This window comes from Sander lucioperca, chromosome 20 (assembly GCF_008315115.2).
Source record: "Sander lucioperca isolate FBNREF2018 chromosome 20, SLUC_FBN_1.2, whole genome shotgun sequence".
Taxonomy (NCBI): Eukaryota; Metazoa; Chordata; class Actinopteri; order Perciformes; family Percidae; genus Sander; species Sander lucioperca.
The window spans coordinates 23,344,975-23,370,358 of NC_050192.1; the positions used below are offsets into that span (position 1 = coordinate 23,344,975).

The 25,384-nt window shown below is 40.6% G+C and overlaps 1 protein-coding gene and 1 long non-coding RNA gene across 2 annotated transcripts in view; one reads left to right on the forward strand and one right to left on the reverse strand.

The window, feature by feature from the left end:
* The first annotated feature begins 2,133 nt into the window (after positions 1-2,133).
* Positions 2,134-2,758, forward strand: LOC116054610. Its single transcript, XR_004106108.2, has 2 exons — positions 2,134-2,322; positions 2,632-2,758. It is a non-coding gene; the product is annotated as an uncharacterized LOC116054610 (long non-coding RNA).
* Positions 2,759-5,155: 2,397 nt separating this feature from the next.
* LOC116054609 (copine-8) overlaps positions 5,156-25,384 on the reverse strand; it is an 84,256-nt gene continuing 64,027 nt past the window's right edge. Inside the window, exons 14-20 of the mRNA XM_031306244.2 lie at positions 16,928-16,974; positions 15,395-15,576; positions 14,919-15,046; positions 12,972-13,074; positions 10,519-10,576; positions 10,230-10,303; positions 5,156-5,957 (exon numbers count right to left, since the gene is read on the reverse strand). Coding sequence (XP_031162104.1) covers positions 5,754-5,957; positions 10,230-10,303; positions 10,519-10,576; positions 12,972-13,074; positions 14,919-15,046; positions 15,395-15,576; positions 16,928-16,974 — 796 coding nt within the window. The 3' untranslated portion in view covers positions 5,156-5,753. The remainder of the gene's footprint in view (positions 5,958-10,229; positions 10,304-10,518; positions 10,577-12,971; positions 13,075-14,918; positions 15,047-15,394; positions 15,577-16,927; positions 16,975-25,384) is intronic.

Consider the following 25,384-nt stretch of genomic DNA (forward strand, 5'->3'; position numbering starts at 1 on the left):
ATCTTAACTTTTTTTTTATTATGTGACCGAAGCAACGTAACCTTATAATCTAATCCATTCCACTCAGGCTTGATTGCATGTTCTTGGTAGCCCCAATGTTAAATTTTCATCTTAAATTTTGGTGTGTGAATTTCACTGATCCAATTTCTCTATTTTTAGATACAAATGACCAATCAGTTTTGAACAACTTGAATAGAGTTCTTTAACAGAGTAGTTTAGGAATTCAAAACCACATAAATTCATTGTAAAATATTTAAATGCTATAAATTTACTAGTATTTCAATTACAACGATAAATATTCTACAAAGAGTGTAAATTGTAAGTCGCTTTGGATAAAAGCGCTAAATGACATGTAATGTAAGTTGCTCACAGCCTTGTTTTGCTTCCATACCGTGTCCTGGTACAGGCCTCGTCATTAGATTTAGTGAAATAAGCATGAAGTAAGAAATGCATTTTCCTACCCTGAAAGGATTTACTGAAGAACATGTGACTTGAAACAGGAGGTAGTTAGCCATTCAAATGACATGACAGGGGCATCCTGCAGGCTGTATAGTATGTACATCATGTAATAACAGTGCTCTTAGTTTGCATTTGGCCAGCCAATTATCATGTAAATAATGTAAAAAAATTGTTTTATATAGAGTACTCTATATCGAATATAAAGTACTCTATATCGACGACGTTCCACTTCCGGGATTATTCAGGGGCCGCCGGAAATTCCGCCGGATGTCACTCTTTTTAGGCCGGATGTCTGTCACATACCACTTTCTTTCTGTTGGCATTTTAAACTCCGGTGGATTTACGGTATGAGGATTATGGTTAACTCAGATCTCTGCAGGGTAAATCCAGACAGCTAGCTATCTCTCCAATCTGAATTTTCTGTTGCATGACTAAAACAACCTTAGAAAGTACATGTTCCACCAAAACAAGTTCCTTCCCGAGGCTATTTTGCAGAGGCACCGTCATTGTGTCCAGAGCTTAGCGCTGCCTAAGACGATTATGTTTGGTTTAAAGACATGCCAATAAACCAGAGCATGTTTTTCTCCCATCCCGGAATGCTGTGTGGACTAGCCAGACCCTCCTCCGCAGCGCTGTGGACGAAGGTCTGGCAATGCGAGACCAGTAAAGAAGTAACAAGGGGAAAGTGGGAGTTTTCCATAAAGAGATGGGAGGGGAAGCGTAAAGTGCGCCTAATTATGTATTCCGCGGTATGTACAAAAACTGCCCGTGAAAGCGCGCCTCTATTTTGCGGTGAAAATTCTCCGCCTCTTAAAAGCAGGTGTAAACCAGCCGCAAGCGGGTTTCCTCGCATATGCCTCCTGGTGAAATGGCAGCAGTAATCCAAGCAAGACCAAGACATTGGCCAAGGAGACGAGCTGAAAAGATTTTTGCCACAAGGATCACACTTTTTCAGTTGAGTGAACACAAAATCATTAAGCGTTACAGATTAAGCAGCCATGCAATATTACAGTTACTGGAAGAAATCAAAGATGACATTGAATCTCCGACTCAGCGTTCACATTCCATTCCAGCAGTTGTTAAACTCCTCGCTACATTACAAATATTGGCATCAGGATATCACAGTCTGCACTCAGCCGTATCATAGCACAAGTACTTAACGCTTTGCTACAGTGCAATTTACGGTATAGTGGGCAGAGAAAGGCGCTGATTACCCGATGAACTGCAGGTTTGGTAAATACAACGTAAGCTAAAGTATCACAGCGTGCGCTTTTTGCGGGTTGGCCATGGCGCTGATAATGCTATGTTTGCAAATGCACGTACATGAGGGCCTCAGGGTTCTGCCACCACAGCTTTACTATGACTGGTAGCTTTAAGCTGGCTAATGTTAGCTAACCTTTGACAGACATTGCTGAGTAACTGACATTACTGAGTCAACTTGACTCTACCTGTACTACTGTTAAATTACATTTTAGCAGTAATTTAGCACTTTGATGAGAACCGATAGCAGGAGCATCAACAATAAAAGTTGTAGTAAACCATAGTGGCTGCTGCAAAAGGTTTGCTTTTATCTCTGTATACAGAAATATGTCTCTACCTGGAGGGATTCAGGCTAAATCGTCACTAAGCACTAACATTAAACACTTAGCTGACTCCAAGCAGGCAGTCCCACCACCAAAACATAATCCCTTCTCTGACCCCCGCAGTGCTGGGTCTCTTACAGAATGAGATGTGAGTTTTACAGTATATCTGCTGAGGCAGTAATGAGCTCCTTATTTTGACCTGCAGTCCTAATGATGTGTCCAGCTACGCTTTGAACGCAGTGGGTGGCTGCAGGAGTGCGACTCCACCGGGCGTCCAAGCGTGCGCGCACACACACACACACACACACACACACACACACACACGTTTCACTATCTTTGTGGGGACCCGTCATTGACATAATGCATTCCCTAGCCCCTTACCCTAACCTTAACCATCACAACTAAATGCCTAACCTTAACCCTTACCCTCACCCTAACCATAACCTAATTCTAACCCTAATCCTAAAGCCAAGTCTTAACCCTCAAACAGCCCTTTAACCTTGTGGGGTCCAGCATTTCGGGCCCCACAAGGCTGTGCAGACTACACAAGTATACTGTATTCCCCGGTTTTTGGACCACACGAATATAGTAACACACACACACACACACACACACACACACACACACACACACAGTGGCTATACAGGAGGGAGATTGTGAGAAAACAAAGATGAACTAGGGAATATCAAGCAACTAGACAAGGCAGCAATGTAAGATATTCAAAACAAATTGTGCAGAAAAAGTCAGTTACAAATAATTATGTTCGGTCACTCCACTGTGTTTATAAGACATCTGGGTTGCAAGTGTCTTTTTTTCACACTTTTGGGCCACAAGGAAAGGTTTTACTGCTGGGAATACCCAGAGAGCGTAGAAAAGTGTAGCAAAGACTGTAATCAGCTGACTACGCCAAAGTAAAACCTAGAAACTCTTGTTGGCAACACCTGAAAACGTACGCAGTATGTGGAGACCTTAGTGCAGCCAACAGCAGCAACTCAGCACATATATTGTATATCAAAGACACGTTTGTTTTTGTGTGTGTAAATGGTGCTGGGTTGATGATACATCATGATTTCATTAAAAAGTCTTCTATGTATAAGACATCAGGGTAAGAAAGTCAGCAGATGATATGGTGGGCATTAGCTTCCCAGTTATTCATACAAAATAATAAGACTACTTCAGGGTGTTGATACAACAAAATCACTGTGATGCGTAAAAATCCTTCCACATCGTTGGTGCTGCAATGTGATTCACTCATGATCCAATAAATGTCCCTGCATTCCCACTTTTTGTAAGACTGTTTAAACAATTCATATAATGTTGTTTTAAAAGACACACGCATTCACATTTAACACATGCACTCATCATCATTGGAACACTCTTTCATTACAACACTGAACAATCCTTCCACATTCATGACAAAAGCTGAACTCGTTCTTAACGAGACGTCGTTTAGAAACAATGGTAAATTGGAAACTTGTTGGACATCAGGAATCACACAAATCATCCGTTTACACATCATAAAAACAAACATATAAAAAGCTATATCAAAGCTAAAGGTGCAATAAAAAGTACAAACTGAAAAAAATAAAAATGAAACAAAAAGCCAACATAGGGAAAGTGTGTTTTCCTCTGCATTTTTGACCACTGGGCTCTTTATGCTCAAACTGTATTTAGTTTGAGAGCAGCTGCTGTCGCTTTAAACATGGGGCGGGGATGTGGTGTTAGACAACACAATGAGACGAAACCCCTGGGCACGTGGGCATCATATTGCCAAGGCAGTTTGGAGGAGAACAAAGAGAGAGAGAGAGAGAGAGAGAGAGAGAGAGAGAGAGAGAGAGAGAGAGAGAGAGAGAGAGAGAGAGAGAGAGAGAGAGAGTGAGTAGCTATGCTTCCATTCAGAAGTCAAATAAATGCTGTGCAAAAATATGAAATACTGGAAAACAGAAGATTTGAATCTTCATCATATTGGTTCGAGCTAACAAATTGGCATTTCAAATGTAAAACATTTGTTTTTAAATGTTTGATAATATGGGCCATATTTCATATTTCTATACAGTCATGCCAGTGGCTCTGTGAGGATGAACTCGAACCTCAGCATGCTAACATGCTCACAGTGGCAATGTTAACATGCTGTTTAGCAGGTCCTGTAGTACGTTTACCATCTTTGCTTAGTATTAAGCTTAGCTTAAGTATTGGATAAATTAAAATGTTGACCTGATGATGGCGCTGGGTGAAAAGTCAGAGAACAACCAAAGTTATTACAATTCATCCTGAGGGGAACATGGATATTTCTTTACCTAATTCCATGGCAATCCATCCAATAATTGTTAAAATTTTCAGTCTGGACCAAAGTGGCGGACCGACCAACCGACACTGCCATTCCAAGAGCCATGCCGCTAGCATGACTCAAAAACAACAAATGCACTTGGAAATAATAATAGTAATGCACATACTGGCTTTTTGAAGATGTACACCTTATACAGGGCTACACCATCTCTGGGAAGCAGGGTAGAGCAGATATTTTACATTTCAAAATGTCAAGTGAACCAAACTAAACTGAAAGGAAATTCCATTGCTGTTCATGACATTCTGTAATAAAACCCTTCCCTGTTCTGATGAGCATAAAAATTATGCATTTTCTATTCAGCTCGTATTAGAACTCTCAAAAAAAAAGGTTGGATGGAAGGACAGCTAGTAAAAGTGACAGTCATAAAAGACAGGAGAAAGAGAGAGAGAGAGAGAGAGAGAGAGAAAGAAAAGCTGCGACAGGGAGACAGATCGACAGATTTCTCAGGCCTGAGAGCAGTGCAGACAGACGGAGAGAGTGAAGTGATGAATGGAGATACAAGCAGACAGACACTCACCCCCCACAGACAGACAGACAGACAGACAGACAGACAGACGGATAGAAGAGGTAGTGCAGGGCCACTATATGCATGCATTTGACTGAGGCTACACTCATGCAAAAGGTTAATACAAACACCAGAATACAGTACAGTACGGTACAGTACGGTACAGCACGGTACGGTACAGAAGGGCTACCAGGACCTGCACTGCTGCTACCTGACACACATGCCAGGAGAGAGAGAGAGAGAGAGAAAGAGAGAGAGAGAGAGAGAGAGAGAGAGAGAGAGAGAGAGAGAGAGAGAGAGAGAGGTCGCTTCATATTGATGAAACTATGTTTATAAAAGTATCAACAGTAAAAATCTTTGTTAGCGTTTACTGTAAACAATGAGTGAGTTGGAGAGAGAGAGAGAAAGAGAGAGAGAAAGAAGTTACATATGTCCCGTTATTTACAGAAAAAGTTCATTTAAAATCAAGTGATTCCTTTGTTTTGTCTGAACACATTCTCTTATCAATGTTTCCAAAGCTGTCCTCCATTTCCTCTTTCATTCCTTCATTTCCTCCCTGCTAGGAAATCAGACTTTCCGTACTCTCTCCGAGGCCTTTCCAGGTTTCCCAGGCGAAAAATAAATAAATTCCAGACAGTAACAGGAATGCTTGACAGTGGAAGTAAACAGACTCTCATTGGCTTTTCCTGTCCTCAAAAGTGACACTCTCCTGGCTCGACATGCAGCCTTCTGAACTCACGAGAAAGACCACCGTGATCCACAACGACAAGTCATGGAGAGCGGCTTCAGGGATGTGGAAGTATTTTGCGCATAAAGTTCAGCTAACCCCTGACTCTGAAACCTTTCTCCCTCTGGCTCCTCATATCTGGGTTTGGATGGGTTGCCCTGGCGGCGTGTAGGGAGGCGGCGTGTAGGGAGGCGGCGCTGGCGACGGCTTGATCCCGCGGGTCCTCATGTAGGAGAGGAACTGGTCAGGGATCTCGGCCAAGACGTCTTTGGCGAGCCGCGCCATGCTCAGGATGTGGTTCCCCGTCCGGTCGATGTAGTCCCTGAATGGGACAAACTGAGAGGGACGAGAGGGAAGAAGAAAGGGGGTTAAAGTGACAAACTGAAGTTTACACTTCAGCAACTGTAGCCAAACTTTAAGCAGAATATTATGTATGTAGTCATCAAGTGTTTTGTCTTTATTGTGACTATTATTGCCACTGTTCATCACACCCCCTACTGGCACCGCCAGACACCGCCTACCAAGAGCCTGGGTCTGTCCGAGGTTTCTTCCTAAAAGGGAGTTTTTCCTCGCCACTGTCGCACTAAATGCTTGCTCTTGGGGGAATTATTGGAATTGTTGGGTCTTTGTAAATTATAGAGTGTGGTTTAGACCTACTCTATCTGTAAAGTGGCTGGAGATAACTCTTGTTATGATTTGATACTATAAATAAAATTGAATTGAATAGTCATCAAGTGCATATTTCAGTGATGGAGTACTCGAGTCCGACCCAAGTTGCTATTCTCTGGACTCCGACTTGGAGTCGCACGCTAATGACTTGGACTCGAGGATTTACGAAATCGGACTCAAGCATTCATTAAACAGGACTCAGAAGGTGGTTGAAGTTTCTGACAACTTTATGTGAAATATGTGATAAAAATTTGATAGAAGATATTGATATATATTTAGTCTGTAACCGTTTCATGCAGGGACCTGTGATGGAATACTCAAGACTCTGGACTTGTAACTCGACGGGGACACATACTCAGGTAATGGTGACACGACTCGAACACTGGGGGTCCGAGACTTGACTCGGACTCGACAGTTGGTGACTTGACTACAATGCTGGCATATTTACTGGGTTCTCATTTTAAAACAAGACAGCTGGAGACAGAAGTGCAAATACTGAGGGGAAATGATGAGTTTGGTTTAGTAAAGAGAGGGAAAATGAGGACAGCCACGGAGGTGAAGAGTGCAGTAAAAAGAGGAAAAGAAAAAGAACCGAGATTAGAAATCAGATTAAGAGCAGAGGAATGAGGGCGAAATGTATGGGAGCAGAGTGGGGTGAATGATGAAAAAGAAGAAAGACAAAAAAATTCAAATGACATAACATAATTCATCCTCTCTGTTTTAAGTGGAAGGAGCTCTTATGAACTGCAAGACAGAGAAGAGATTCTCTCCTAACTGAGACGCTGCAGATTGGCCCTATTTTCTGAAATGAAACTCTGGTGTCTGGTTGTCTGGTGAACAGGAGGTAGGTAATGTCACAACTTTCTCCTAAACAGCACTAAAAAAAAAAAAAATCTGATCCCTAATGTCACTGAGATGAGGATCTTGTTAAAACTGGGCTGTCAATTATTCAGGACCCATACTGTGGAACAACATTAATCAACGCCCAGGTCAGTCTCTGTCAGTGTTATAAAAACATTTAATCTATCTTCTTAGATAATCACACAGCTGGCATATAGGCTAGTTAGTCTTTGTTCTTTTATTTTCATGGCGTTACTAGTTTGTTTTATTTAGATGAATATGACTTTTCCTATCTGTGTGACTTTGTTACTGAACAATGGCTATGCTTGTATTTGAAATTGTTTTTAGTTTAAGTTTATTTTAGTTTTTTTGTTAAAACTTGATGTGACCCTTGATAAGCCTCCCTTGCATATGCGGTTATTATTTATATTGATCTGTTAATGCTCTTTTTCTATGCGCTATTAAATAAATGAGAATGTGCAAATTAGTGATATGATGTTTTTACTGAGAATATTAGGTATTAGAGCTCGCTGACGCCATTTGGGGTTGCTGGTGTGTGAAATTGAACAGCCAGCAGCTACATACCAGGACCTAGTTAGCTCGAGCAAACGTCCAACATTAAATATTAGGCGGAAAATATGCAGGTTCAAATAAGGGGTTCAGCACTTGCTACCATTCACAATAGCAAAGTCAAGAACTGGTCAGTCAGGAATCTATTAGTGGCTTTCTGCCATTTGTCACACATACAAAGGAGGATAATACCTTGGGATGCACCTGTCTGACTTTTTTCTCCCCTGATTCCAACTCCAATAACTTATAATAAGTGTTTCAATGTTTTGCTCAGGAACCCCCGGACAGATGGATCAGGCCGCTCTGCTGTGACTCATTATTTACATCTAAAGACTGCTGCCTCCTTTGCAATGCCAATCCACCTGCTGTGATGAAATAAATGCCGACATATTTCACATGTCATAAACCACATAAAAGCATGTACTCTTACATGGATGATATCGCTGAACTAAATGAGGACGGATATCATTTATTTAATGAGCTGTTGTAACCTACAATCACAAGATCAGATGAGAGGCCAATTTGTGCTGGAAACCTTCGCTGCAAAATGTAACTCTCGCCATGTCACGAAGGGTTATTAGCTGGCTGATAATGAGAGGCTGTGGGCAGAACTGGTGTTATGTTCCACTACTGACTTAGTTTTACACCATCTCCAGGTTTTATTTTCTGCATACATGTGTATGTATGTGTGTGTGCGTGTGTGCGCGCGTGTGTGTGTGTGTACTTGTACTTCAGCTTATTAAAAAGCCAACTAACAAGCGTGCCTCCCTCGCCTACGTGGGCTGAGGGAGGGTGTGAGCGAGCGAGATATGACAGCAGTGGTATAAAGGTCACAGAGGAGGAAAATGTGACTCCGCTGTGTCACAACAAAAGGCTCACTCTGTATGTTTGCATTTATTCTCTTTGCTTTGATGCAAGGGAATAACATGAATCTGAGAGGCAATACTTGTCATTGTGGGCTGATCCCTTACAGTGATACAAACAAGGATACAAATAAAAAGCACCTACAAAAGGGATGAATACGGATGATTGACAGGCTGAAGGAATGACGATAAACTAAATATAGTTACGATTTTGAGCAGCCAATCCCAGCACTCTTGTACTTTCCAATGCCATGTTTTTTTTTTATTTTTATTGTCTCTGTGGCTGTTTTCCAGTCAGTAGGGATCTACTTTATATCCCAAACTTCACTTGGGAAAAAAAGGAAGTAAAAAGGTGGCTTCTGATAAGGCTAAGTTGTAGCAGCTTGGTGAGAAAGTCCCCTCTGTGTGACTGACCGCAGAGCCCACGCTGCCCTGTAGGCCGGGGTTCCAGCTCAGGGTCTCTGCGCATCCACTTTAATGAGAACGATACAGAGAGACAGAGATTTGGCAGACTCTCCGCAGATACTGGGGAGCATGCCATTATCTCTCTGCGTGTATGTGTGTGGTGCATTTGTGTGTCCATCTTGCTATCTGGTGCGCTGGTGACTGTCTGCATGGAGACGGAGTTGGAACAGCCTGGAGAGGACTCAGGTGTTTTTTAGCCACTCACCTTTAGAACAGCCTTGCACACAAATCCTTTTGCAAAGTTTTTTTTTTTTTTAATTTTGGGAAAATGTCTTCCCGATGGTCTGTCAAACATTTTCCAATATCATAACATGTCACTGAAGTTTTGATACTGCCCTGGGGCTCCAATACCCCAGGGACACCAAACGCTCCAGGCTTATTGTGTGTCCACTTGTGCTGATTTAATTGAAATTTTGTTTGGGAATATGCACCACTAAAGCATTCATAAATATGATTAAAAAAAATACCTTGTATTGATCTAGTTTAAAGACCACCATTATCTCAGTTTTGTGCTTCAAAGTTGCATATTCCTAAATTATTGTGTTTAGGTAAATTACCATGGAGCAAACCTGTGGACAGGAAGTCTCCCAGCACAGACAAAATGTAAACATTTCACAGAGAAAGGGCGGAACACAGAGTCAATAAGGGCTCAGGAACTCATACTTACCCCAGTGTCGTGTAGTTGGTTAATTTGGCCTTGATGTTTTACTGCTAGTGGTTCTCAAATTCAGTATCCAGTATTCAGTATTATTTAAAATAAATCTTTAGGGATAAAATCAGAAAAAAGTGACGATGAAGGATCTAGGTTTAAGTTTTTGGTGCTCTTTCACATTCCACGTTTTTGTCGCTTCTTCCTATGATGGCTAAGGAACTTTTTTGCTGACTTATTTTTAGGGTTTTATGTCAACCAAACTGTAAGTTAGAGAACTTTATAAGACATGCAATAATGCAGTCAAAGATAATTGACTTTTGCGAAATAAAAGCATGTAAATATGCTATACTTCTAGCCCTTGATGTGATTCTCATTTTCCAGTGTGAGTTTGACTCTACTGATCTAGGTGGCCAAGAGGCAGAGCTCATTCGTAATCTTGGATGTGGTTTTTATTTTGGATTACAGTCAAAACTGATTTTCCATGAGAGAACAAGAAAACAGCAGTGGGGGAATGGTTTAATGGTTTAGAAGAAAGAAATGATTGTGTACCTGGACAATGTCCCTCTCAGCATATCTTCCTCTGGATGAGATTCTGATTTCATCGCCGTCCAACTCAACCATGGCTGAGGAGAAGTAAAACAAAATACACACATTATTTCTCACTGTTATCAAATAAAAATAAAAAAGACCTGCAAAGTGCCAATAAAAGTCTGCAAAATACAAAAGCAGGACCAGCAACTCATAAATAGAGCTGAATTTGCCCAGAACCCAGATTCTACAGAGCAGACAAAGAAGTTTATTACATATAAATATTACTCACAAATTCTTGTTGACTTACCATCAAATTCTGCGGGCCCCACCCCCACGATGATGATTGACATTGGCAGACAGGCGGCCTGCAGGAGAGGAGAGGAACAATGAATATTTGATACATGTCAACATTTTTGGAAAAATTCTTCTTTTGTGAAAACTGGGTTTGTCTGCCCATGTCAGTCGTTAATGGGATAAAAAGATACATGATGTGTCATTATCAGCGGTTACCAAAGCATTCACAGATCATGATGTTGTGTTCATGTCTTGCCATGTATACAGTATGTGTAAACATGTGGGTTTCCTACAGCACCTCCTGCAGCGCTGTGTGGGTTATATTAGAGACGAGAAAATCAACACGGCCTGGACTCGCTGACAGCTTATAAATGACGTGTGTGTGTGTGTGTGTGTGTGTGTGTGCGGGTAATGTGTGTTAGATGTCACAGAGCGGGCATTTGAAAGAGAGGGTCAGCGGATTGTGTATGTGTGTGTGTTTGTTTGTTTGTTTGTTTGTTTGTTTGTTTGTTTGTTTGTGTGTGTGTGTGTGTGTGTGTGTGTGTGTGTGTATAGAGTATTTTGAGCAATGGGTTGACCTCAGGCAGCAGAGCAATAGATGATCTTATCAAAACATTTCGTCTATTTTTGCGCTCCCCTAGGTAAAGGTCTTCTTTACGTCTCCACTGCCCTTTGCTCTCTTCCCCCCCTCCCCGTCCCCTCATCTCTACCACCTCCTTCTCCTCTCTCAGCCTCCTTTTCTCCTTCTCGTCTCGCTCTACTCAACCTCTCCTCTCCTCTTCTCCTCTGCCTTCAAAGGCCTGAGATGGATCACTGCCTTCCCAAAAACGGCTGCCGTTTACTGTTCACTTTGTTTGCATTCTACATGGTGCTCTGGCTTTCCTCTGGAGCATGCTGTGACTTGACAGTGATGGAGAGGACGGACGGAGGGTGAATAACATGCTGTCAAAAGTGAGGCCAGCACAGCTCCCCCAGTCACATCATATTTCTGTTGCCATTGCAAGAAAGGATGGATATGCAGAGACGAGTAAAAATATGTGTCAATACCAAACAACCCCTTGTATTCAAGTATACTCTGAGACGTTTGTGCTGTCTCTGGTAGATTTACATTATCTGTTAGTACGGCCAACAATATGTGCCTTTTCTCCGTGTAGTAATTCCATAGTCAATACATCTATAAGCTGAAAGGGATTCGCCTCGCAGCCTAATGAGGAAAATAATGGCACAGCTGTCATCCAAAGACAGATTTTTGCTTCCAGGAGCAAAACAAGTAATGATGACGAGAATTTAGGAGGCACATTTTTTTGCCCAAATGTAATAACAAGTTTTCACCATGACAGTTCTACTCATTTGCTTACATGTTTCCATGGTTTTATATTTAAGCAACTATGCATTATGAAATACTGCATAGTGCTGTATAAGGGTGGCATTTATTGCAAATGTTTTTCATGAGGAAATTTCTTTTTGGTGAAATGTCTACTTTGATGGAAACGTTTTTGTGATTTATTTGTTGCTATCTTTTTACAGCATTCACACAAAATGAAAAAACAATATACCTTTGAATTCATATAGAAAATGTCAGTTATCTACACACAAACAAGCAGCCACAGTCCGTCCTTTAGATACACTTTCCATACAGAATACTAGAGGTTTTAAATAAATCAGCAGCTGTCTTAATGCCATCATTTCTCTCTTCATTCATTCGCTTTCTTTGTTTTTAATGTTCTGACTTTTGGCATCTGCCCTTTCTTTTTTTCCTTTTTCTTTTTTTTTTGGGGGGGCATTTAAGCCTTTATTTGGATAGGACAGCTTAGACTTGAAAGGGGAGAGAGAGGGGAAATGACATGCAGTAAAGGGCCGCAGGTCGGAGTCGAACCTGTGGCCGCTGCGTCGAGGAGTAATTCTCTATATACAGTATGGGCCTGCTCTACCAGGTGAGCTAAGCAGGCACCCGGCATCTATCCTTTCATTCATAAAAACTGCTACATGAATGAAGTTTAATTAGTTAGGGATAATTCAATCCCTGACTAATTACATATTTTACAAAATTACTAAGTACACTCAATGTATGTTTGCCTTTTATGTTTTGAGAGAACAGTACTTAAGATAAGAGACACTTCATCGTTCGTGAGGGTGCAAAATGACACAGACTCAACAGTCCTCGTGATGCAAGGTGGGATCTGATGCTGGCACTGAGCCTGGCCAAGCATGCAAACAAACTCACGTCAAACCACCTGTTTAAACCTTATTCAGCAATGCTGTGGACTTTCTGATCGCTCCAGACTAGTACTTTACGTACAAGTCTAGTTATTCTTAATATTACTACTTAAAGCCATTTATACATGCAACTGATGTTTCTCCAACTAAAAATATGTGAAGAGAGGGCATTCTTTCTTTTTTCCCTTTTGTTTTAAGGGGTGTCAGAGTGCAGGGTCAGGTGTTAACAGCCACAGTAGATGCACTTACGTTGACAATAGACTCCTTTGTCTGGGCCATGTCTGAGATGACGCCATCTGTGATGATGAGGAGCACAAAGTACTGGGAGCCATCCTTCACCGAAGCTGCATATCTACACACAAAAACACAGAAAAGCCATCTTTGTCATTATTTCTGCGCTGCAATCCTTTTAGGTATCGTTGTGTGTGTTTTTTAATTAAAGTACTCAGCTTGTTCTCAAATTAAATGGAGTACATGTAAACACTGTAGTTGAGTGGAAATGAGGCATTACACATCCTTTGAAAATGATTTTTCTTATTGAGAAAATGTCACTTACCGCCCACTCTGGATGATCTTAATCTGTCAAATTCTTCTCTCTGTGCATCTCTCTTTAAGTCAATTCTATAGATCCTCAGCTCAATACAGCTTTCAATTTTTGCTGTGATGCTGAGCGTGACATTTCGCTCCTGTGTGAGTCGTGAACTGACTGTTACTGATATTTACACACTGAGATTATTTTTGTCACTTGAGCTTCACCTTTATGCACAGGGAGGTAAGATCTATGTCTGTCTCCTCCCCCCTCCTTGTGATAACTGATGTTTAAGTGTCTCACTGAGTAAAGTGAATAGTTACTAAGCTACATGCATGTGGGAGTGAAGGAAGAGGAGAAACATGTGGTTACTGTAATATATGGGCGATCAGTAAACAGAGGAGAGGAGGTGGAGGTGGGATGTAGGGGCTGGGATTACAGATGGGGGATGAGGGGAAAAAACAGCCGATGCTTGGTTACATACAATAAGCCGGCTTGAAGTTGATAAAAAGGGAATAAAATTGCAGAAAGATGCTACGTCTCTGCAACTAGTTTTAAAAGTTTTGAATGAGGTTTAGGAGGACGAGTTAGAATATGTAGAATATGTGCTGATTAGTCTAGTATTTATCAAACTGGGACGATTCTTGAAGTTAAATCGTGTAGCAAAAGTTAGTGAGGTGTAGTCGTGTGGATGTGATGTCACCACTATAGGTAGAAAGTGTTGCTACAGCTAGGTCAAAGGGTGTAAACATGTTGTAGTAGAAACCTAAAATACGTATGAACATGAAAATGAGCACAATACGGGACCTTTAAATAGAATGAATATCAAGATTAGTGATTTGTTTGTGCATTAAAAAAAACCCAACATGTTAGCGAGGAGTGGACAAAAGCAAAGAGGGACGTTCATTCACAAGGTTAGCTGAAAGGAACACATGAGTCAGAAAAAGGGTGAAGGGGTATTTCAGGTAACATTACAGGCTAAATAAGAGGAATCTGCTGCCTCTGTATTACGGCTTCTTTCACCATTTCCCTTCAGAGTGCCTCTTCATGTGTAACTACGCAATTAAGATTTCAGTAAATTATCTTCTAACTATGTGAAGTAACGTGATGAGAGGCTTCACTTGAGTACATCTCTTTAATTACACACTTGCGTGAATAGTTCCTTAATGTCTTTTTTATTTCCGAACTTTGTCTCAATCACAAGTCCGTGTGGCTTTCCTGCAGCACATGTTCTCGTCTATGCAGAGACACGAAAACAAACATGCCATCAGCTTTCACTTATTCTCTGTTTGTGTCTCTAGTTCTTCTCTCACCTTCGAACTCTTGTTAGCTACTTGGCAACAGTCGCTGCATGGAGCCTATTAAAGAAAACCTGAGTGAGTGTCTATCGCAAAGTGAAATGTACCCGGTGTTCTTTCACGCATACTCAAATGATTTGAAGTTCATTATATAAGCAGTTATGCAAGTGTAAAACAGTGTGTATGTGGTATAATGAAAATTGAAAAACAACAGACAAGAGTGTGGAAAAATAAGCATAGGAAACCACTCACTTGAGTAGAAATTAATGAGGGAAGTTGGAAAAATTGGTACCATGCACAAAACAAAACTCCTATAAATTGTGTGTGTGTGTGTGTGTGTGTGTGTGTGTGTGTGTGTGTGTGTGTTACCTGGCCACATGGTTGATGACAGGGGAGAAGTTGGTGGGTCCGTAGAGCTGAACCGACTTCAGACTCTGGTAGTAGGCTTCCATCACACCGTCGATACCTGTACAGTAGGGGTTCTGAGGGTTTCCATTCTACATTAAGGAGAGGAGAGGAAACCATCATTAACCTGCACGATTAGTTTCAGATGCACTGAGGAGAAACAAATAGGCTTGTGGAGGTTTTATATATACCAGTGTTTTGCCTTGAAAATAGCGACAAAAATCAATATAAAAGATATTAATAAAAATGAATAATCCGACAAAAACAACCCGCTGTTGAACATTTCTTTGTTAAAAACCCCCTCTTTTGTTGCAGTGGAAGTATCTTGAGGTATGTGATGTCACATTGGGTGGTTTAAAAACCCAATGCAGGGAAGATATCCAAGTTTTACACGCTCCCTGGCTCCCTTCCATCCTGATCCTGAACCCTCTTGTTCGTACCAAGGCAAACTCGTGGGAGATCCGTCCATCAGGTGGCAGCTTGGCTCCGAACCCCAGCGCGGGAAACATCTTATCGCTGTCATAGTCCTGGATGATTTCTCCTACTGCCTTCAGGGCCATTGCGTAAGCATTCAGCTGGTAGGGACTCATGTAGTGGAGAGAGGTGGGCTGGGCTGGGTTACCTGTTTGTGAAAAAGGGAAAACACACACACACACACACACACACACACACACACACACACACACACACACACACACACAAACACACACACAGTGGGTACAATAATGTAAAATAGCTAAGGTAGGCGGGGGGTTTATTCTGCTCAGATGTTTTGTAAATGTGGTGATTTAAAAGAAGTTAAGTGTTTATATGGCTTAGTGCTAAACCATGATAGACAACAATGGTGTCAAAATGTCCAAAGTAACTAACTGTCTTGAAATGTACTACTTTGACTTGCGTTCATTTCAGTATTCAGTCTTTGTTATTACCTCTTCCTTAATTAATCCAGAGGTATATTGTGGTAGACTCACCATATATCTCTTTATCTGCAGGAAATACAATGTTTCCCATGAAGAATCCTGAAGTTGCCATGGTAATAGTGGGAAGAATCAAATATAGAGACATTGCAACATCCAAGTTTCTCTGTTGTGTAAGTTTTACTCCTTGGATCAAAATGTGACACAAATGAATGCCTTTATTGTAAAATGGTTTTAAAAAAAATGTCAGTTGAAATGTTTTTTCTTGTGATTGTATGTGGGAAACTGTATATAGTTATGAGGTCCAAAATGATTAAATAAAAAAGTCAATAATGCCGTTTTTGTTGATACCATTTTAACTAACAGAAAGAAAAAAACTTAACCAGGTAATTAATTACCCATTTGTGTTGTAAATAACATGAATTGTCAGCAGCTGTGTGGGCTTTATGCTGCTTTATGGGAACCACTATCATTATTTGAAAAGCCACTTGAACTTCTAAATAATGTTTTTCCAATACTTGTTGTTCAGTGACTCAATACAGCAGCCAGTGATTCCAACAAACAACCAACAAATAGTTGTCTTGTGGTTCTGTTCTGATATGACAACAAAACCATGCATTACATCACTGATGGAACTAAATTGGCTGCCAATTACGTTAATGTAAAACGAATATGAATCTGTTTTTGACTCACTCTTCCAGCTGTGTTTTAATAAACTGCTGAACTCTACTAGTCACCATTCTAAATTGAGATTTTAGTGAGAGCCAGACAGATCAAGTACACCTCAGCATCAAACATCTATTGCCGCTGCCTGTGCTGCTAGGACCGAGCTCAAGGCTAGATTGTTAACACAGTTCTTAATCATAGCCATCAGAGCATGTTACTGCACTCAGCTTAGCTGCCAGGTGTGATGGAGAGGGCTATTAGGAAACACTTGATTCTCCATCTGCATATATTTGAAATGAATGCTCTCAGAGCACTTTGTGCGTCTTTATGTGGATGTGGGAACTCTTAGTGTGTGTGTGTGTATGTGTGTTTTTTTTATGGGAGGCTCACCATTGGAAGCTGTGAAATCAATGGCCACGGTGAAGTTAATCTGGGTCCTGAGAAGACAAAAGCAGAGATGATTCATTAATCAAGAGTCATTTTTTCTCTCTCTCTCTCTCTCTCTCTCTCTCTCTCTCTCTCTCACACACACACACACACACACACACACACAAAGTTTGAGAGAGGAAAATGAAAAGAAATGAACTGCGGACCTAATAAGGTTAAAATGATCAATGTTTGGGAGTGCAAACAGAGACCCTCCTGCCCTTTAGCTTAGCTGTGACAGTAATGAGGAGACAGGGAGTTACTGGGCTTCACACCAAACATGCGAGCATGGAATCGCTCAGAGGAAGGTTGTTGTTTTTAAATGGAGAACACAGCTACAGCATCTGCCACCCTGACTTTGTTCCCAGAATTCATTAAGCTTTGACCGCAGCCCTTTTACAAGGAGAGGGGAAAGGTTACTAATGCGAAATTAGACTGCAGATACCAATGGACATTTTCATTTTGACTAACCCAGATTTACATAACAGTAAACAGCAATCATCACAGGACTTAAATTAATAGGCAAACAAGAAGTCTACAGTCATGCTAGCGGCTCTGTGAGGCTATACCTAGATTAGTTTTGAGCTAAATGCTAACGGCAGCATGCTAACATACTCACAAAGACAATTAACCAATTTGGTGATTTTTAACAAGCATAAAGTTTACCACTGTCACCATGTTAGTTAAGCATGTCAGAATGCTAACGTTTGCTAAATAGCACTAAACACAAAGTACTGTTGAGGCTGATGGGAATGTTTTGCAGGTGTTTGGTCATGAACTTAAGTATTGGACAAATAACATTTTTGACCTGATATTCATGGCCTACTAGATGAAAAGTCAGGGATCACCAAATCTATTAGAATTCATCCCGAGAAGGTTATGAATGTGTGTACGAAATTTCATTGCAATCCATGCAATAGTTATTGAGATATTTCAGTGGAACCAACTGAAAAAAGAGGTCACTATTCAAAAGAATGCGGATATCAGATTAGAAAATCTATTTTGTGTCTTTACATATTCCACATTTTTATGATTTCAAGTGAAGTTTTAAATTCAGTCTGTAGCTAAAAGATTAGGGTTATATGATGCTCTATACAATGACAAGACCTATAAAAACATTCATGTCATAAGTACATCTATTTACAAGCTAACTTTCTGATTGAATGCGTTTTGGCTTGTGCTCTGCTTCACACAAACTTTGCACTTTCTGGGAGGAAAAACAGACAAATGAGATAGATGTGATGAAGAAGAAGCTTAAATCAGAAGAGAGAAGACACAAAGCAGAGACAAACAACACACAGTACAGCACCCAGCATGAGGTAGTGATGCATCTCTCTCCATCAAAACATTTCCTAACTTGTTAACCTGCAGGAACAGGATGTGGTTAAGCGCTCTGTTGGCCTGTCACAGCTTTTCACACCATTCTTTATCCGCTGCCACATACACAAACAGACTCAAAAAGCCTCCCTATCTACACATGTCCTGTATTCAGATAGTGTCAAACAGCCAGTAGCTCATCATCTCTGTCACCTCAGCAGGCCTTGTTAGGTGCAGGCACTGTGTCCACATGTTTGGGGTTTTCAAAACCAAGAAAACACAGAAGGCCTGGGGCGTGGAGCTGCCATCTCAGGTTAGCATACAGATATATTAGTTGCGGCTTGAAAAATGAAAGACAGAGATTCACTCAGATTTGTCCTTTTTGGGAAAAGTATTACCTACATGCATAAACTGTCGATGTACGGTATATTTGAGCTCAATCAGGTGTATCTGTCTGTCTCTGTATCTGTCTGGTGACATATACCTTTTCACAAAAAATACTTTGTCTTTATTAGTTAATAAATTTCACATCTTTAGCACTCCATGGCACCTCTATTCGTGAATAAAACTCTCCAACCTATAGACAGTATATATGTCTATGAGCTAATGTTAGCAATTAATTGCGGTTAAACAAAGAAACCGTGATTATGTAAAATAATTGACAATAAGACAATTATGCAATAATTGAGACAGGCCTAGTCTCTCCCCAGCACAAAGCTTCTTAGGAGCCCTCCAGAAAGTTCAGGTACTTTCCTCATTTGTATGACATTTCTTTCAAACGCCGCCACACTAGCCATCTCACGAACCCACTCTATTCCTCCATCCTCTTAAAAGAATCTGTCTGGCTATCAATAAACTAGTCTGGACCCAGCTTTTTATGTGCTTATCCATCCCGCTTAGGATTGACCCATCCAGAACAAATAATCTTGGGCTGAATGGAACCTGGGTCCCTGCAATCCGACATAGGTTATCATGTATCCCGGTCCAAAATTCCCGGACCTTATCACAGGACCATAGGACATGAAGTAATTGGCCGTCCTCTGCCTTACATTTCCAACAATTTGCTGTGTCTTTCAGACCAATTCTAAATAATCTGGAGGTAGTCCAATAGAAGTGATGCATAATCTTGAACTGAATGAGGCTCTCCCTCACATCGCTTGACATAATTTTAATATTCCTACAGATTCTGTCCCACTCCTCATCATCCAGTGTAATACTCAGATCCCTTAACAGTGACATGTTTTAAAGCTGGAATGCACACTTCGTAATCATGTGATTTATTTACTTAACAAAATGAAAACATCCAGAAAAATCCATTACTTAAGCTTTTCTAGAGGACAGCTGCAAGGACAAGGGAGCAGAGAGAGGAGGTCTGAGTGAATTCTGGTCCAGTTCTGCACATTAGCACAAGCTTCAGCCTAGCAGCCTAAATTATGCATGTCCTCTTTCTCTCCCATCCAATCTCTCCGTGTCACGCGAACGCACCCATGCTTGTGCACACGCACACACGCACACACACACACACACACACACACACACACACACACAAAGTTTGAGAGCGGAACTCCAATTGTGAGTGTGAAAGGGAGAGCCGGAGGAACAAGGTAAGTTAAGGGACGAACAATAAAAAGTGACAAAATAAGAGAGTAGATTAAAAGGAAGAGAGCAGAGCTTTGTTAGAACACGTCACTCTGCAACATCAGCACAAGAAAACAACAATTTCAACATCAGCAATATGAGTCACACACATTATGTTCAATTTAAAAGCTGTCAAAAACTATGACTAGCAGTAATTGACAACAACATGAGGGGTTTCAAATCAAAGGATATTGGCTGAATTCTTTTGAAAAGAGAGTTGCAATTGTTGAGTCACTGGTATCGATCAGCATCCTCAAACCTCTGCAGTTTGACTGTGATCACTTTGTGCTGTGAGGCTGTAAAATTCACTACCAGTCATTAGCTTGAAGGTCAATGTGTGAGGTCCTTGCTTTACAAAGTGAATATCACCCCTAATGTTTGACACCATCATTTTGACTTCAAATGGAGAGAATATTAATAGCCAGAGTAGAACAGTCTCTAAAAGGTCAACTCTATGCTCTGCATTAATCACACAAGAATGTGAGTGAGACATCAGTGTGTTGGCTCTTGGGATTTTACCCCGTGATGTGTGTTCCTGGATGTCATCCTACTGGACATGTTGTCTTTTCAATAGTTTTTTTTTAAATCTACCGCAGTATTACAGAATTTTCTTGTGATTTATATCACTTTGTATATAAAGTTTGTGTTAAGCATGTTTGTTTCCATGGCAAAGACTATCTTTATCTACACTGCAGATAACACTGGAAGGTGCAACTCTACTGGCACTGACTAAATAAATACTTAATGTAAATAAATACTGTTTTTTTTTTTTAACCCAAGTAAAGTACATTCCTGTACTGAACATACACAGACAGACACACATTTACCTGAGCAGCAAAAGGATAAAGCATAGCCGCAGAGTAGCAAACCAGAAAGGCAGCTAAATCTTCTGGCAGGTATGATAAGACATTTTAAGAGGCACACACATGGTTGGGCTTCAGCAGAGATGGAGGTGAGCTGTGAGCTTAGCATGCCTTATAAACTAAACCTTATCGTTTTGTGTCCTGAAGGTACAGGGAAACTTCTCCAACCCTTTAAAGGCCACCTTTATTGTGTCATGATATGTTTGTTTTTTTTATTTGCCAGTCAGGCTGCAATCCACCTCTTGGCAAGTTTACCTCAATGTTTGGCTCCAGTAGAAATATTTCATGCAAAACGCGCGCACGCACACACACGCACACACACACACACACACACACACATTTCTGTGTGAGTGTCCATCTGAGTGCGTTTACAGTATACACAGTATGTACTGTACTTTTATCTGCAGAGTCTCTGAGTCTTGGATACAAAACAGTACAATAGACAGCGTTAAAAAACATGGCTGCCCATTTTGAATAGTGTGCGTAAGCCTCTGTGTGTAGTGTGTACAGTATTTAATAGTGTGTTTGGGGTGGAGGGGGGATGCCACTTTACCAGCTGTTTTTTTACTGTCAGTCACTGATCTTCCCCCGCTGTTAAAGCCTGCAGTGACTCAGCTAGGAACCAATATGACAAAATACCGCGCAGCAGGGGGCAGACTGATGAGGAGGTTGCGCACTACATTCAAATAAGCTTTCCTGCAGACTGAACAGGCTGGATGCTAATGTCTCTCCTAAATCTTCAAAGCATCTCCTTTCCAGACTGTAAAAAGATAATCTTTTCCATATCTCTAAAGTGACATGCTCCTGCAGCAAGATAACCTTCACTACATGAGTAAGAGAACATTGGCAAAGATTCTGAATATTTAGCTCAATTCTAACAAAAAAACAAAAACAAAAAAAGTGACACCAAATATGTATTTATACAGAGTCGCCAAAGTTGGATTCTTTTTGCATAGGGGCTTTAATAGAAACAGTCTATACTTGATCAGTTAAAAGCCAAAGTATTTTGGCAACTTTAAAAGCCACATCTAGTAAAATAGTTCCTTTTTAACGCACATACTTTCTTAGGAGTTTGTGAGCACTAAGCAGTAAGCTATACATTCTGGCAGCTATGGGGCCAATAGTCACCACTACTCAACAACTTTAAGTATGAAAACCAAACTTAAAAAGGCCAAGGGAAAATCACACTTTTAATTAAAGAGAAGTTGGCCCAGTTGTCAAATCATTTTCCATTTTTTAAATGACTGATATCACTATTTAATGAATATACTGAAAACCTACATTATTGTGTCAACAGGCTGTGTACCCCACATGGGAAGTGTTCATCTTCACAGTGAAAATGTTCTGTTTAAAAAAAAAAAAAAAAAAAAAAAAGTGTTTGAACATGTTCACAAGAAGTCTCCTTTCCTCTTATATAGAAGTGCCAGAGGGAAACGTATGCTTGAGTGCACTGAGTGGCCTAAAAACGGCATCAGGGGTTGTGTGATGTGACCTCTCCTGATAATATGCAAACAGATGTTGCTGGTTGGACAGTGTCCATCTGGCAGGAGAGAAAAGGAGAGGAAAGGAGAGGAAAGGAGAGGCACACAGCTCATACCTGCATTAAGTCAGATTAGCCTAAACGTCGATATTGGCAGTGCTTGTTAATTTGCTGCAAAGTAAAACGCCTGGGTTCCTTTTAAAGATTTCATTTTTCTTTTTCTTCCAAATCTTTGTCTTGATTCTGACTCTTCTATCTAATGATAACTTCTCAGAATGATTTCAATACAAGCTGAGTTCCCTCCTGCTTCTATTCTGGTTTCAATACTCAATTCACAAACCAAAACACGGGGAAACAATATCTGTCACTGTGAGTGACAGGGCTGCCTTAGGCACAACTCAAAATGAAAGATATAGCCAACAATTCTTCATTTCTATCCTTGTGCTCATGAATAGAGGATTCTTTGTTGAAATCCATGGGCGGTATTAATGCTTTATCTAAGGGGGTGAAAAGAATAAGAGCGGCGATGCTCTCCGGATTGAGACGGAGCCTTCTCAAATCCGTCATTTATGCTAATGCTGCCAGCAGATCATGTTCCTAATTAGGTCCAAATGAACAATTAGCTGATTGGGTTGAAGCTGCAAAAAGAGCTGTCAATCAGAAGATAAGAGGAGAGAAGGGGGGAGGAGAGCTGAGAAGAGACACAAGGAAATGGAACGAGATGAATGGCAAAGAGACAACATACCTGTATGGACAGATTGAGACACACAAGGGATTTCGGGGAAATGCTCAAGTGAGAAAGTACCTAGAAGTGTGGGTGTGTTTACCTATTTGTGTGTGAGAGTGCAAGTGTCTGCGCACAAATACACAGTCTGCCCATTATGCAGTTGGAGTAAGTGCAACTGGACCATTACAGTCCATTTAGGTTTCAAACAGTGAGACAGCACTTGGCACTTCATTTAGCCACACAAGCGTGTAACAGCACCGAGCTCACACTCCCAAAGCACCGCCAGAAAAAGAAAGAAAAACACCCTCTTCCTGAGAGTTTCAAAGTGCTCTCTGACTGACGGTGCTGCTGGGAAAGTGGTCTGTGTGTAAGGAGGCTCTGAGATGGGAATTCTCCATTAGCAGTGAGCGACAGAGCGAGTAAACATATGCTGGGACACGTGGTGTTAGTTCACACATGCATTTCAAAGCCAGCTCTCGCACATGCAGTCATTCTGACGAGCTTGGCCGTCATGCAAAGTGCATTCCTACTGTCCTGTGAATCAATAATATATTGATCTGTGTTCTTAGTCATAAAGTGATCTTTTCACCAACTACTCCACTGTTTATTAAATTAAAAGCACTAAAATTCAGAGATATTGTTGACTTCAAAACTGCACAAATTATGTACAAAATAACTAATCAACAGCTATCGAACAGTATTCAAGGGTTGTTTCAAATGAGAGAGAGCAAACATCACTTAAGAGGAACATTTGTATTTAAAAAGAAACTTATAAGAACAAATTCTAAATATCACTGCATCACAACCAAAGGAGTTAATGTATGGAACAGCTGCAGTGAAGAGATGAAATCATGTACAACAATGAGTAATTTTAAAAGACTATTTAAACTGAATATATTAAATGGATACGAAAAGGACTCGAGGTGATAGTATTGTATGCAGGTTCCTTGGTCTACATATTAAGTCTGGTATGAAGGTGTTATTATTTGATTTGCTATAGATTGACGGAAATAAAGAAGAAAGATTGAAAAGAAAGAAGAAAAAAATGTGAATGTGTATGCATGTATGTATGCATCTGTATCTATGTGAATGCATGGGTTTATGTGAACAGTAGTTAGGTAGATTTACGGTGTATGTAAAGATGTATGTATAAGAGAAGCAGCAAATTGTTTTGTATTTAACTAAAGGATAAAAATAGAGAAAGGGGGTAGGACCTGAAAAGTTTGTTATGAACTTCTTCCTACTCCTTTTTGAACATGGGAATTTCTACTTTGAATTACTTACAATAATTTTGGAAGATTATGCTGAGAAGTACATGACCTTATTAAGCTGTCATGTTAATTTTATATATGTATGCATGTCTGTATATATATATATTTTTATTTTATATTTTTTTTACATATTCAAAATAAACTACTGCTGCTACTACTACTACTACTACTACTACTACTACTACTACTACACTGGCTTCACAAGGCTTTATTGTGGTGAGGGTTCACACTATGTGCACATTTACTGTATATTACCTTCTTGTGACTATCGTTTCTCTGCATGTTCAGGTTACTGTCCATCCAGTCTTATAACTGCTCTTTCTACAGACGGTTTTTAATGTTTGCAGTCAGTAAGGACGTAGTTTTGTGACTTAAGTTTGCCAGGTTAGAAACATATGTCATCGACTAATATTAGAGAAAGATGAATAGTCTTGTATGTCGAATTTATTATGTATGACAGTCCTCTAAATCATTTGTGGAGCAAACAGAAGATAGTCTAGCGTAGCAAGTGTTCTTCTTGGATAATCCTCTAACTGGCTCAAGCCATTTTTGGCCGGCTTTTTGCAGTTCTGCTCTGAGCTGTCTGTTTAAATCCTCCTGAATGGAGCAGCAAAAAAAAAAAGCTGGTTGGGAAATAGATTGTGTTGTTTTCTTATGGTTTTGTCACAGAGGGAACAAGCTTATACTTTCTTCTCGCAAAACCAGGCTAAAACTTTATTTTGAAAAAATCCTTGAAATGCCAGCTGACTTTCCGTAACAGCTAAAAAAACAAGCTACAAGGGCAGCAGGAACGGACACACACACACACACACACACACACACACACACACACACACACACACACACACCCTCCCTTTCTCTCCCTTGACAGCCCCCCCCTCTGTGAGTCTAATGAAGGCAGAGTGTGTAGGCGAGCATTCACGCCATGCCTGGTTGCACACGGTCGACCCTCCTGAGCAACATGCGTACACAAGAACATGTACAAAGACACACATACGAGCCTACACACATTGGCACAGGGCGGGTGCTGAAACACAATAAAAGATTACACACAAGTGCACAGACACAGACAATTCAGAGTCGGGGAGCCCTGTGTACTTGACTTCAGGTCGACCCATCTGTCAG